Source organism: Mus pahari, chromosome 13 (assembly GCF_900095145.1).
Source record: "Mus pahari chromosome 13, PAHARI_EIJ_v1.1, whole genome shotgun sequence".
In the NCBI taxonomy this organism is placed as follows: Eukaryota; Metazoa; Chordata; class Mammalia; order Rodentia; family Muridae; genus Mus; species Mus pahari.
The window spans coordinates 92,204,524-92,219,183 of NC_034602.1; the positions used below are offsets into that span (position 1 = coordinate 92,204,524).

General features: G+C 43.6%; 1 protein-coding gene across 2 annotated transcripts in view; it reads right to left on the reverse strand.

Moving 5' to 3' along the window:
- Positions 1-13,803, reverse strand: part of Hsd17b13 (hydroxysteroid 17-beta dehydrogenase 13) — a 23,131-nt gene extending 9,328 nt beyond the window's left edge. The window contains exons 1-6 of one of the 2 annotated variants that reach the window (XM_021211090.2): positions 13,494-13,803; positions 8,947-9,054; positions 7,220-7,351; positions 5,004-5,110; positions 3,068-3,205; positions 1,685-1,801 (exon numbers count right to left, since the gene is read on the reverse strand). In XM_021211090.2, coding sequence (XP_021066749.1) covers positions 1,685-1,801; positions 3,068-3,205; positions 5,004-5,110; positions 7,220-7,351; positions 8,947-9,054; positions 13,494-13,703 — 812 coding nt within the window. In that variant the 5' untranslated portion in view covers positions 13,704-13,803. The remainder of the gene's footprint in view (positions 1-1,684; positions 1,802-3,067; positions 3,206-5,003; positions 5,111-7,219; positions 7,352-8,946; positions 9,055-13,493) is intronic. The other variant, XM_021211091.2, reaches the window with a different exon arrangement.
- Between the last annotated feature and the right edge of the window lie 857 nt (positions 13,804-14,660).

A 14,660-nucleotide genomic window follows, 5' to 3' on the forward strand; every position in this document is an offset into this window, starting at 1 on the left:
TCCTTGGGTACTTTCTCTAGCTCCTCCATTGGGGACCCTGTGTTCCATCCAATAGCTGGCTGTGAGCGTCCACTTCAGTGTTTGCCAGGCACTGGCATAGCCTCACAAGAGGCCGCAATATCAGGGTCCCTTTAGCAGAATCTTGCTGGCATGAGCATTAGTATCTAGGTTTGGTGGCTGATGATGGGATGGATTCCCGAATGGGGTAGTCCTAAAGAGCCTTTTCAAAGCTACTGCCTCTTAGTGTACTGCGCTGCCCAGCGGTTAAACATGGCCAACTGGAAATGAATACAGAAAATCATCGTCTGTCTATAACAAGATGTGGAAGGAAGGGTTTACACGGGCTGAATGCCTCAGCATGTCAGAGGGTTAGGTCTGAGTTGACAGAATAGGAAAGGGTGTGAGTGAAGTGAAAGAGGCAGGAGGAGCGCTTTCTACAGAGAAAGCCATATTTCAGATCACAATGGTACTGTTTACTAAAGCAACATTTACTTCCCTGGATAAAGGGCAGAAGGTGGGAGAAGAGACTTAGAGGTGGGGACCCTGATGTGAGAAGGTAAGGAGAGAGCTTACTCAGGCTGTTGAACAACAAGCCCAAAGATTGCTTCTGATCACAGAACTCTCTCTCTCTCCAAAAGGAGTTAAATGCAAAGAGCAACAAAAAGCCCTGTTGCCAGGGTAACAAATCAGTCACAGTGAGGCAAGGGCTCTGAGATGGTAACTGTCCCCATCCCAGGCAGAGCAATCAACCATCTTTGCATCTTGGTCACATACATGCCAATTTTGCAATTTTCCAACTTTTAATGAGACCTGTTTTGAGCTGTGTTGAGAAAATTCGGTTTGTGGGATTTTGCCGTCTTTGGGGGCTCACAAGCCTGGGATGGAAAGAAGTGATTCTACCATAAGGCTCTTGTGTTGTAAATGAAGTGAAATGGAAACATGTGGAAGTGGGTTATGAAACATCCGAGATGCACACCGTCACAAAGAACTGCAAAACTGAGCGCCCAAGGGCTTAGGGAGATTTTCACACACACAGGAGGACCTGAGTTCAATCTTCAGAACACACGCGAACACCCGGGCATAGCCGTCAGCACTTGTAACCCCAGTGCGGTGGGAACAGAGGGCCTGGGAGATCCCGGATGCATCTCTATCCTAGCCAAGCTGGTGAGTCCAGGTCTCAATAAGAGATTGTATCAGAAGAAAGAGAGAGAGGAAAGAGAGGGAGGGAGGGAGGGGGAGGGGAGAGGAAGAGAAGAGAAGAGAAAAGAAAAGAAAAAAGGAAAGAAGAGAAAAGAAAAGAAAGAAAAGGAAAGAAGAGAAAAGAAATGAAATGAAATGAAACGAAGGAAAATAAACCCAAATCAGGAACCTAGGTGGATGGTTCCAGAGAGCTTTGCCTCTATCCCCCACATACACCACGTGAACACACACACAGAGCCTTTACAGTGTGCCCATACCCTGTAGTTTTCAGACTGTCTTTCTTTCCATTGAATAGACTTGAGCAAAATTTTGGCCAAGGCGGTAGAAGCATTCCACAAACCATACCGGGGAATCAAAGACACATGAGTGAGGCAGTAACACGGAAAACAGTGAAAAGCGCTTTTCACTGCAGCCATGGGGGGTTTCCATAGCAGCATCTCCAACACCTGTGCTTGAGTGTTTCAGGGTTCCGCACGGTACTTACTTTTCCAGGATCAGAGAAATATTGATATAGGACGGAACGAAGATCATTTTCTTGTTGGTAAGTATCCCATTGATCAGACTCCTTGCAACTTCTTCCGGCTCTAATACAGGCCATAACCTGAAGGAAAGTGGGAAAGAGTTTATTTCCAGTTATATTTTATTTCTTCCTTTGGATGCTGGAATCGAAACCCAGAACTTCCACACATACTCTGCCACTGAGGTAAAACCCCAGCCTCTTGATTTATATTGTTTTAAATTAACAAATGAAGGAAATTATCCTGTCTCCTCACCAAATTTAGAATTAGGATTTAAAATGTCCCAGGCTTCCCTGCGTGAATGCCACTCTCTCCCCTTCTCACATCCCTCACTGACATCTTGTCATCATGTTCTTGTATTCTTGGGTCCAGTAGGTCTGTCTGTTACCTCACCAGGTCAAAAGAATTAAATCACAACAAGGTACAAGATGGGGAGGGACTGAGGAGTCAGGGGACAAAATGGCCAGGAAGGAAACACCGGATCTCCAATATCTGCTGTATGTAAAAAGAATATTCTATGTCTGAGTACACTTCCTGTTGTATGTGGGCATCCACAGAGCTGAATTGTTTTGAGGTGTCTCGTACTTAAGATTTGCTTCTCGAGCAGTTTTATGTGAATTTAAGATTTGTATAAGGAGTGTTCTGTTACAGCTGACAGTGGAGCATTTCTTGATTCAAAAGTTGCACCCATGTATAATTGAGAAATGCGTATAACCTATATCCAGTGTTAGAGCCTTGCCCATTAATTAAGACGAGAGAAAAATCAAAGCATAAAAATGGATTTCAGAGCCGGGCGTGGTGTCGCACGCCTTTAATCCCAGCACTCAGGAGGCAGAGGCAGGCAGATTTCTGAGTTCGAGGCCAGCCTGGTCTACAAAGTGAGTTCAGGACAGCCAGGGCTATACAGAGAAACTCTGTCTCGAAAAACAAAAAAAAAACAAAACAAAAAAAAAAAAATGGATTTTAGGTGTCACAGCAAGGTTAGCATGCCTAGGCATGGCTGTATGGGTGTTAGAACCAAATCCCATGAGATAGTCTGTGGTTTCCACAGACTCATGTGTGATTGAGATGCCTGTGATTCGGACTAGCAAACCGTCACTCAGTAGCACAAATCAATACTTTTTAGATTATCCTGGATCTGTCTCTCCCCTTCCTAATTTTGTAATGGAGTCTTCAATCCAGCCTTAGAGCCACATCTGACATGGGCACCTCAGTGTCAGCCTCGGGGTTGAGATCATGCTACTGGATTTACTTAAATGATCATGACATACTTGTTAAGTACCTATGACCTACTCAAGGCTCGTTGTCTGGGAGGGCTTAAAGGTCAGCACGGCTGACTTCCATCTCACCTTGTGCTCGGGTTTTTGGTGAAGCCAGTATTCACGAACACAGGGCAGAGGCACGAGGTTTTGATACCGGTTTTCCCCAAGGTGTCCAGTTCGGCAGTCAGTGCTCTGTGGAAGCCCACAGCAGCGAACTTGCTGGAGCTGTGAGAAAAGCAGCCATCAGCAAAGGNGGGGGGGGGGGGGACAGTCTCAGCTGCCTGAGAGAAGGCAGCTTCATGTGTCCAGACCTGACACCTGCCGCTCGAGTTTTTCTGAGAGAGCAAATGACCATTCGGTTTTATTTTCTTATGTAGTAAGCAGAATTCTGAGCATGCAAAATACCTGGTTTTGTTTGTTTGTTTGTTTGTTTGTTTTCTTTTAGGGTGCTGGGGATTGAACTTGGGGATTGGCGCATGGTAAGCATGCCTTCAACCATTGCTAACCACCAAGTCCCTGTTTCTAACTTCTAACTAGCAAAGATAGCAAAAGGACCACTTTACAGATAGGCTTAATGTTTCTCACTGTATGTGTGACCTTTTCTATGTTCCAGGCAACCTTCCAAGTGCTTCTTAATCAGGTTTTATTAGTTTTTATCTCGAAAAATGTGAGTCAGAAAAAGATACTTAAAACACTGTGAAACCACCATCGACAAACTTGTGGGGCTGAGCTCATTTCTCCTCTCTTGATTAAAGAGTTGATGTTTTCTCTCTTGACACTGGGAGACTCATGGGTTTCCTAATGTCACCATGGGCATTTGGAGTGAAGGGGCTCCAGATGGCGTTGGTAGGGTTATGTTTGCATGTGCAACATTTAACCTTTTGTCCTTTTGTTTTTCTGATTATAAAATGTAGATAACAAAATATAAGACTGACTTTGGGAATTCAATAGATTAGCATATGCATAGCAACTCATGCATATGCATATATGCATAGCTTATGCATATATAGATCTTCAAGGATCCATATAAGTTTTAATTGTATTTTTTGTCCAGGTGACAAAAAATATCAGTGTTAGAAGTTATTGCTGTCTCTGTCTTCCTCTCCTCTGTGTGTGTGTGTGTGTGTGTGTTGTGTGTGTGTGTGTAATGGAAACCTGAACTACATTGAAATGTAACTCATCTGTGACCATGTTTGGTTAGTCCATGGTCAAGTTTAGCTTTGAATATGCCTATAAAGAAACAACACATGCATCTGCTACATCTACAGATCTTGGTAAAATTGTTTCTGAGATCACCATATAGCAGTAGGGAAGTAAGAAAGCAATAGCAGACTTCGCAGGGATGTGCTGTAGATGCGAGTGTGTCTGTGTCCCCGGGACACGGTGTGCAATGTGTGCATCTCCTGGGGAGGCAGGGCTGCTCCGATTTCTTCTCTCACACATGCATGCATATAGGCCACACTAGACCTCTGTGCTCCTGTTAGCTTCTGGGCACTTTGCTTCCCACTCTGATGTGTTTCTTGTCTCAACATCTACTCATTCTAGGATATAATGGAAACATACTCTATGGGGGAGTTTTCAGAACCCTAAAACAATCTAAAGAAAATTAGAGCCAGTTTCCTTGTTTTAGACGTCATTTAAAAGTTCTCCTATTTGAGGTCAGCCTGGTCTACAGAGTAAATTCCAGGATAGCCAGGGCTATACAGAGAAACCCTGTCTCAAAAAAACAAAAAACAAAAAACAACAACAACAAAAAAAACCAAAAATGTTATTCTAATGTACTATGTAAATTCTCTATGTCCAAATTACTAGGCTGTGGGCATTGAGGCCTAAAAACTAATAATCCCTAATTATTTCCTATAACTAATCCCTATAATTATTTAGTTAAATAATATATGAATATATTTATAAAATTATAATATATATTTATAAACACATAAATATACTAATTATAATAATCCCTATAAATAATCCCCAAACTAATAAGCAGAAATGCACAGCGCTGTAAGCAAGGGACACCTACCAATAAGGGATGAGATAAGGAATCACTCCGTGGCCGCACACTGAAGCCACTGTGACAATGTGGCCAGAGTTTCTTCTCAGCATCGATGGAAGGAGTGCTTTTATGATCTTAAGGTCCATGTCAAAGGAAAACAAACAACAACACAGGTGTTAGGCAGATTCCGGGCCAGGCTTTTTCATTTCCAATGCCTCCACCATAGCAGAGGAGGACGTATTGGAAATTACACACTTGCAAGACACTGAGGGTCCTTCCACACAGTGACAGAAAGGGAGAGTAACTGTGATGGTGTGGGGCAGTACTCAAAGTGTCCCCTAGATTGTGCTGAGGACCTGTGCTAACTGGTGAGCCTACCCCTTCTTCCCTCCAGCAGGAATTAATTAAGTAGCTCCTTCCTGAATTTGCCACATAAGCAACATTGTTATTTTTCGCAGTGCTAGGAATTAACCAGAGGACTTTGTGCATGCCAGGCAAGCCTGGTGCTGCTGAGCTCTGAGCAATATTGTCCAGGGAGAGATCGGCCAGTGCGGGAACTGGAGGATGATTTACCATTTTACAAGTTCTTGGCTTCAATTTGAAGAATAGGAATCTGTACTCACATCAAAGTGGTTGAAGTTCTATCCTGGCCCACAGCCGCCGTGCATAGGGAGCAGACCCAAATCTCTCTCTTGTAACAGTATACATTATAGGATACATTATAGGAAACAAAAGCCTCACTGTACAGTGGGAAATATCAGAACATTTTATGAGAATTTTACAGACCCACTCTTCAAATTCTATGTAAATTCCTAGAGCCCAGATTGCCAAGCCCATCCCCCTATCAGCCCTGCCTGCAGATCTGTATGGAGGTAATGGGGGCTCCTGGTTCTCTAAACCTCTACCTTTTATTTTGTGACATAGTTGTAATTTCCTATTAATTATAAGAGAACTAGTATATAGGGTCTCTGTTGTGTGACTGTCACGTTAGCTTGTTCATGAGGGGCTGATGAAGGATGCTCTTCAAATCCAGGTTTGCTCCAGGTGCTATAGTAATATCGAGGCCCCATGGTATTAATTCATACAAATGCTCCCTCCAACGGGCTAAGAAGAGCTTCAGTTTCTCACAAACACCCAATAATAAGGATTCAGATTCATCTCTCTACACTCCAGAATTCCACAGATTTAATAGGTATGCTCATCCTACAGCCCATAGGCTGCTTATGACCGAGATTAGCTATCAATATAGTTCAACGCAAACTTGTGAGCTGCAGTAAAACATTTTGAGATTTTCTTTTTCCCCTATTGGTAACTCAATTGTGAAGTTCTCAGGCAGGAACTTGGTAGATGATAATGTTATGTCAAAATGTCTACTTATCTCAGAGCCTAACCCAAAGTGTCCCCAATTCCTGCATAGATCTAAGTGGTTGTTCTATGTTTTTTCAGCTCTAAACACCTAGGAAAGGAAGATGTGGGGATGGCGAGATGGCTCAGTGGGTAAGAGCACTGACTGTTCTACCGAAGGTCCTGAGTTCAAATCCCAGCAACCACATGGTGGCTCACAACCACCCATAATGAGACACCCTCTTCTGGTACATTTGAAGACAGCTACAATGTACTTAATTATAATAATAAATAAATCTTAAAAAAAAAGAAAGGAAGATGCAGACCGATATATGCAGCATACATTTCCTCTAAAATAGTGAAAAGATGTACAGAGGAAATACCAGCAAACCTTTACAAATATTTTTAATCAATCAATTTATTTATTAATTAATTTATTTTTGTAGGTCTGTTACTCATCAGGCCCTATGTTAGATTTTGTTTGACAAAATAAACCAAATGGCTCTCTCTTTTGGGTGTCCTGTGTCTCCTTGAACTCTGAACCCTGCTGCCAGAGACCTGTGGCTCTTCTACTCAAACACATTACAAGATTCCTGACTTACAAAACAAAAAACAAGGCTGGAGAGATGGCTCAGTGGTTAAGAGTGCTTCCAGAGGTACTGAGTTCAATTCCCAGCAACCTCATGGTGGCTCACAACCATCTGTAATGAGATCGGATGCCCTCTTCTGGTGTGTCTGAAGATAGCTACAGTATACTCACATACATAAAATAAATAAATAAATCTTAGGAAACAAAAACAAAAACACCTCCTCCGGAAAATATTGTGAACTCAATGAGTTTCTTGTACCGAAGAGATGTCAGATATACACACACCCAGAAATGTTTCTGACTTACTCACCCAAAAATGTCCGAGGATGTTGACCTCAAAGGTCTTGGTGATTTCCTCATCCTTGGCACTAAGAAGGTCTGCTGGGTATATTGCCCCGGCGTTGTTTACCACGATCTCGACATCACCTACTTCTCTCTTTACCTTTTAAAATACAGAGAATGCACACACAGGGTAGGTCATTCTCACAAAGCTCATATTGATAGGGGGCAGATGGATAGAGGCATTTTTATATTCTGTATTATAAGGATATATACTCCACCACGTAAAAAGAAACCAGAGCATACACACTATTTATAGCTTAGCAATTCCACACTGTGTGGTCTGAGCTAACCACTCCACACCCTGCCCCTAGCCATCCCAGGAGTCTAAGGTTGATACCAGCAGAAACTAGGCCAACTCAACTCCAAGGAATGCCTGAGCCCAATAACACAAAAGGAGGGAGTGGTCCAAGGGATGATAAGGAGAGTCGCACAGACATCACAGAGTGGGATGACATGGAAGACAGACATCTAAGATATCAATCTGTCGTCCGAGAATAAAGAACAGCTTTATGATGCAGTTTCTGTCTTTGCTCACTGACTTTGGTGACAGCTAGCTTGGTCACTGTGCCATCTAGGTTTTGTTATTCCAGTGCACTCTCAGAGTTCAGGCGTGAAAGAACCAGCTCAAGCAGTGACAGGAAGGGAAATCTGTCATGAGGTAGGGCAAAATTGTTTTGGTTAAAATCTTAAATTCTGTGCCCAATATGTGATAGGTAGTGTGAAAGCTTATGAACTTAAATAAAAAGAATTAATGTTTGTGCTGGTAAATAATACTTAAGTTCTGATAAGATTTTTTAAAGTGTTAAGTAATTAATCTTGGTTTTGCTACCCACTGGCCACGTGATCTTTGTCTGAGCCAAACCTCCCAAGTTATTATTTGCTTATCTATAGTGAGGCTAGTGGGATTTTTAAAAATTAATTCAGATTAAAGAAGGCAGTAGTTTATCGGAGCGTTTGGTTTTTTTGAAAGCACTCAATGTTTACTTATTTAAAGAGTGGGTAAGTGGGGAGGGGAGACAGATCAGAGGGTAAAGGCATTTTCTTCTCCCCCTCCCCCTCCTCCTTCTTCACCACCACCTCCTCCTCCTCTTCTGTTTTTGCCAGACCTGACAAGCCCCAGGATCACCATCATGGAAGGAGAGACCTGCTTTCAAAATTTGTCATCTAAATTCCACATACACATTGTGGGGTGTGTGTGTACCCACCCACTCCCCATGCGCAACCGGCACACACACACACACACACACACACACACACACACACACACACACACGATGCAGTAAATAAAACAAAAATGTTTAAAAAGTCATTAACTATGTTTTTCATAAAAGACTAGATTATACACAAACCAATAAAATCTCAGAGGAAATAAGTTAAAGAAAAAGCAGAACAAAATCTAATTTTAAAAAAGTTAGAAAAGGGATAACATTTTCTGCTGATAAATCATCTATCGTTTCCTCTGGGCCAGAACTTTTTAGTCACAACAGATTTGACTCAGAATATGAAACACTGACAGAGGCCAGAGCTGAGTGGATATTAATACCAAGAAAGTTCTATTTGTCCTCCTTCAGTCACACAGCAGCTTGACCGAGCATCTATCAGAAGTCAAGCTTCCCTAGACAACCTTTTCGTTTCACAGCTCAGTGTCAGCTGATGCGTATGGTTATGTGCAGACATCTGCACTCGGGTTCTCACCTGATCCACAGAGTTGTAAATCTCGGCCCGGTTGCTGCAGTCCACCACGAACACGTGCACGACGGCCCCCAGTTTCCTGCATTTGTCTGCGGTTTCCTCAACACCACGCTGGGCGGGGCGGGGGCAGGGGTGGGAGGAAGGTGGGGGAGGCAAAAATTTGAGAAAAGATCAGACTCTTTAAAAGACTTTTGGATCCTTGTCCAATAAGCCTCGTTATGTGAATTCATTATCTAACTGCGTTGACTAATTATACTGCCAAAGCAGCCGCGGAGCCAAAGAGAAACAAACCCTTCCGGTTAAGGCTTTTGCAGCTTCGCATCTTGTCCTGGGCGTGCCTGTAGGTGATTTGTCTAGAGTGATGCTGTGGTAGCATGAAGGGCATCCCATAAGTGCTCGAAGATGCTGCTCCTCAGTGTCAGGGATGTCTGAGCACGGAGGACAAGGAAGACTGGTCCACACAGTTGCGGGGTATCACCCATTGCCGGAAGTAGAGTGCTGAGCAGCTGTCTAGAGTGACACTAGAATGATGGTTTCTCACAACTTGGATTCACCCTTGCTGATGCTAGGAGAGAATCTTATCTGAGAAAAGCTTCCACGAGGAAACTGTAACTTACTACACGTGACAGTCTTGACTGAGTATTTATTCTTCTGAAGCTCTGGAGGAGAAAAGGCCAAGTGCTAATGATAGAAATCTCACTAAGGTGAGAATTGCACACAATTCCTCCAAGATATGGAGACAGCTTATTTTTAGCCTAAATTCAGAAGCCTCTTACCTGTGATTGTCCTAATGTGGTGTGTGTGTGTGTGTGTGTGTGTGTGTGTGTGTTCTCTCTTGTTTTAGACCAGATTCTTTCCAAGTTTTGACACCTATTGATTTTATGGGGAATATTATGGGGTTCAAATTCTTTTTTAAAATCATACTTTTTCCTCTGATGGTTGTCCCCAGTCCTCTGTGATGAAGAGTGAGGACACCCAGGAAGAAACTCTTTCTTGTGCACACTGGGATGGCAATAGTGTAGCCATCAGGGCTGTCCCTGAGTGGATGGTGGGTTTGACTTATCCTGGTTTCCTCCCTCCGGCCCCTTTGCATTTCCCTATCTTGGCTAAACCACAAAGCAACAATAGGAGTCTTAAAGAACAGACCTCGGGAGGCAGAGGCAGGCAGATTTCTGAGTTCGAGGCCAGCCTGGTCTACAGAGTGAGTTCCAGGACAGCCAAGGCTACACAGAGAAACCCTGTCTTGAAAAACCATAAAAAAAAAAAAAAGAAAAAAGAAAAAAGAACAGACCTATGGAGGATTAAGGTGTCACTACAAAACCAACACAGTCTTCACACAGACTTGGGGTGGACTGCCGCAGAGAGCATAGGCCCGAGAGGGGCTGTGGAATAGAGCTGTGGTCTGGGTAGGAGAGTTTTCCACTAACGTTGCTTCACTTCCACCAAGGAAGGCTGCTTACTGTCAGACGGCCCAGTTGCCCTCCTCACTAGCCTCATACAGACGTGAGAGCTGTAGAGAGAGGCAGTAGCCAGAGCATCAAGCAAAGATTTGACTGAAGAAGAAACAATATATCAGTGTCACTTTCTTCAGTAGCACAAGCAAAAGATTTGACTGAACAAACGTTACATCAGGGTTACTTTCTTCAAGTAGCACAGCTACTAGCAAGCTGTCCCTACTCCTGTAACAATCCCTCCTCCAAGCTCAAGTTAGCAATTAAAGTTATTAGCTCACACACATGAAAGCACAAGGAGACGGTTAAAAAGGGGGGTCAGCAAGAGTGGGAGGGACCAGAGATAATGATGGGTGAACAGTGAATCCGATCAGAATAAACACGTCTATGAAAACTTACGGTGAAACCTAGTATGGTGTATGAGTGATAGAGGCTAATAAATTACAAACCGTCCAGCCTTATAATTAATCTGGAACATGGCAGAATGTAGCTCTTTGTCACTTTTACACAGGAAACACCTTCTGGGATGTCAATGCCTCTGCCTGTTGCTAATCCCCGTGTCCTTTTTTATTAATGTACAAACTAGTATGTTCCGTGCATGATGGCATTCCCACACACGAGGCGTGACAGCCCATGCTTGCTGTCTTCCCCTACCTTCTTTTGTCTCTTGCTATAATTTCAAGGGTAACCAGGGCTGGGTTCTAACTTGCAGCAACCTCCTTGCCTTGGTTCTTCCAGTGCTGGGACCAGAGCAGAGTGACCATTACCCACCCCACCCCCACCCCCACACTGATCCTTCCCTTTGTGAATCTGACTCCCTTTTCACCTAACGTTGTGACCTCCAGTTTTCCCCACTGTCCAGCAAACGGAACGATCTCATTCTTCCAAAAGACTGAGCGATGTCCTGTGTGTGAAACCACATTTTCCAACCCATGTCTATGGGTGGGCACCTAGGCTGGGTCCATGGTTTTGCTATTGTGTCATTGTATTCTTCTTAAATTTGCTTTTCATTCCTTGCATACACGTGGATGCTCTTATTATTTTATCCTGTTACCTTCCCACTGCACCTCCCTCTCCACTGCTGAACTCCCTTCCTAACAGCTGTGTTGCACCTCTCCGCCGCTGTTTTTAAAGCTGGGGGGGGGGGGCTTCGCTGTGGCCTTGCTTCTCACCTTTTAAGGAAAAGGAGCCAGCTTTGATGGAAAGCTAGCTGGCCCCTCAGTGAATAGGGAAACCAGAGTTACACTTGTAGCTTTTCAGTCAATCATTTGATGTCTTAAGTGTTTAATCATGAAGTTCAAGAATTCAAAGAGAGATTTACAAGGTTGAGTTACTCAGTTTTCAGGCACAGGGGAAAAAAAAAAGTGGAAGTCATCTTTAATGTGACCTCTTTCTAGATTTACTCTTTCTGTGTCTGAAAGTTTTCAAATTAAAGGAAGTCTACTAAGTACTGATGTCTTCCCACCATGCACACTTGGGAGGTGATCTGAAGACCCATGAAGCCTCTTCATGGTGTATTCTCATTCTCGTTTATATTTTTTTACGAGGGACTGAGAACAGCTGACTCAGTTTTCTCAACTCCAAGAAGACTGCCTGGGACCTCTGCAGGATTTAATAATCTCAGAACCATCTCCAAGTACCGTGTTAGCTCATCTTGCCCACAAACGCCCGTATCTGCTAAGCAAAGATGCATGGTGCGCCTCGGGATTCTTCACTGCTCAAAACGAACCAACGTGGATTTAGCTTCTTACGTTCGAGAGCGTTCTGAAGGCTGGGAAAAATGGTGTTAACGGCAGATGGCAAAGAACACGACAGAGGGTTACCTGAAGCCAAGCAAAACCCCAAGGAAAGCTTTGGAAACTCTGCTTTTCAACAAAAACAAAAACAAACACCCGGGGTCTCCCTAGTCTGAGCCGCTGTATCTGGTACGTGACAGCAGAGGTTTGTGGTTTCCTCGTATGCTGAGGCTCACACCCAGCCACAGCTGGATCTAATATCTCGTTTGTATATGCTAGATAATTGCTGTTCGGCTGGGCTACATCCCCAGTCCAGTTCTTCAAAGATCACAATCTCAGAGACCGTTTGTTGTTGTGGCACATCTTGTCATGACCTTGCGGGAATGTGCATGTTTAGGAGAAAGTGACACAGGACGTCAACACTTTCAGACTTAAGGGTAGTTAAGAGTATTTATAAATAAACAGAGGTCATCAACCTTGTAAAAGTCCCAGTGAAAGCCTAGCATGGGTGTAGACATTTCCATATGCAGTGCTGCGTGCACCAGGCCATGCTAAGCACTTAAGTATTATTCTTAACTCTTCTTGCTCAGGATCTGCCAAGTCTTTTCTTTTTTTTTAAAATTTCTGCCAAAGGTCAGATGTAAGTATTTTAATATTGCTGGAGTGTGAGTGGAGGTACCATGGGTTTCTGCTGTAAGTTCTTCATGTGTTTGTTTGTTTGTTTTGAGAATCCCTTAAATGTGTACAAACCTGAGCGGTTGCTCGGTGATAGAGTGCTTGCCTGGCATGTGCTAAGGTACTGTGGCTCAGTGGGCGGTACTAAGACCCAGCTTCAGTCTATCACAGAAAGGGACAAATGAATAACGGAATAAATGAAAATCTAAAAGTATAAAAGTCACCCCTAGCTTTAATAAACTGCATATTGGCCAATTTGGTTGCTGGCAATGACTACCTGTAGGTTTTGTCTCCCTCTGAGATTTTATCCCAATGGTAGAGGCTTTTTGTTTTTGTTTTTGTTTTGTTTTTAATTGCAGTAGAGGTAAGTTATGTGGCTTGCCTAATTTCAGCAGCTGGGAAGCTCTCTGACTCCTGCATCTCTTGTTATCAAGTTGTACACCACGGTAGAAACAACCAGACAACCAACCAGTCAAACAAGATGACCCCCCCACCCCAGGTTTAGTTCTCCAGTTCATTGGTTCCATCTTGTTCACCTGTCGAAGGGATCCAGAAAGGACTCGGGGGTTTATTAAAACTTAGAGAAAGGAAAACACAGAGAAAAGCCAGCACTAAGTCAAGTCACTAGAGAAACATATGCCTTGTTATTTTGTGACTTTAAAAGATTGTCAGAAACACCTGTTATTACCTTATTGATATCCCATAGAACCAGTCTGCTTTTCTGCTTTGCAAATTCATACGCAGTCAGCCTGCCTATTCCATGTCCGGCCCCCGTGATGAGAACTGTCTGTCCGGCCACAGATTTCCTTCTCCGGGGAATGAAGAACATTACCAGTGACTCCAGGTAGGAGTAGATGATGATGCCCACCAGAAGGAGAAGTTCCAGGATGAGGTTCATGGCTCTGCACTGCCTCTCCCTCTGGCTCTGTTCTCACAACAGACACCTCTGCTCAGAGCTCCACAGAGAGCCCTGTCAGGTATTATGGGCTGCTGTAGAAGAGGCAGACTTTGACTGTGTCCCCTGACGAATCAGATACACCTTTGGTTTTTGAAATGATGCCAGTCTCTAACACAAGCACAGCATAGGTCAGGGAACCCAGTAGGATGTGCCCTTTGGACCTGCTTATCTGAAAAGCAGTCATGCACCATGTTTCGACACGAAACTTCACCTCTCAAAGCTATTCTGGAAGTGTTGCATCAGCTAATGGTCTGTTATCATTTGAATGTGTGTGTGTGTGTGTGTGTGTGTGCGCGCGCGCGCGTGCGCGTGCGCGTGTGCACGAACACAAGCAAGCATATGTGTGCATTCATGCTAAATCAGGGTTGGGGGAATTAGAAATAGAAACATTATATTAAAGAAACTTTAAGGGATTAGTGACATGGCTTAGCAGTCAAAAGTGCCTGCCATGCAAACCTCTCACTTGAATCTGATCCCCAAATCCATAGTGGAAGGAGATAGCCAACTCTACACACACACACACACACACACACACACACACACGCACACACACACACACAGAGGGAGACACACACATAGACACACAGACACACACACTCACATACAGATGTACACATACAGACACACATGCATAGACACATACATACACACACACACTCACATAAAGATGCACACATATAGACACACATGCATAGACACATGCATATTTACACATACAGACACACATGCTCACACATACACAAATGAACACTCACATACACACACATACACACAAGCACACACATACACAAATGCACATACACACATACACACAGAGAGGGAGACACACACACATAGACACACAGACACACACACATACAGACACACATGCATAGACACATACACATGTACACACAC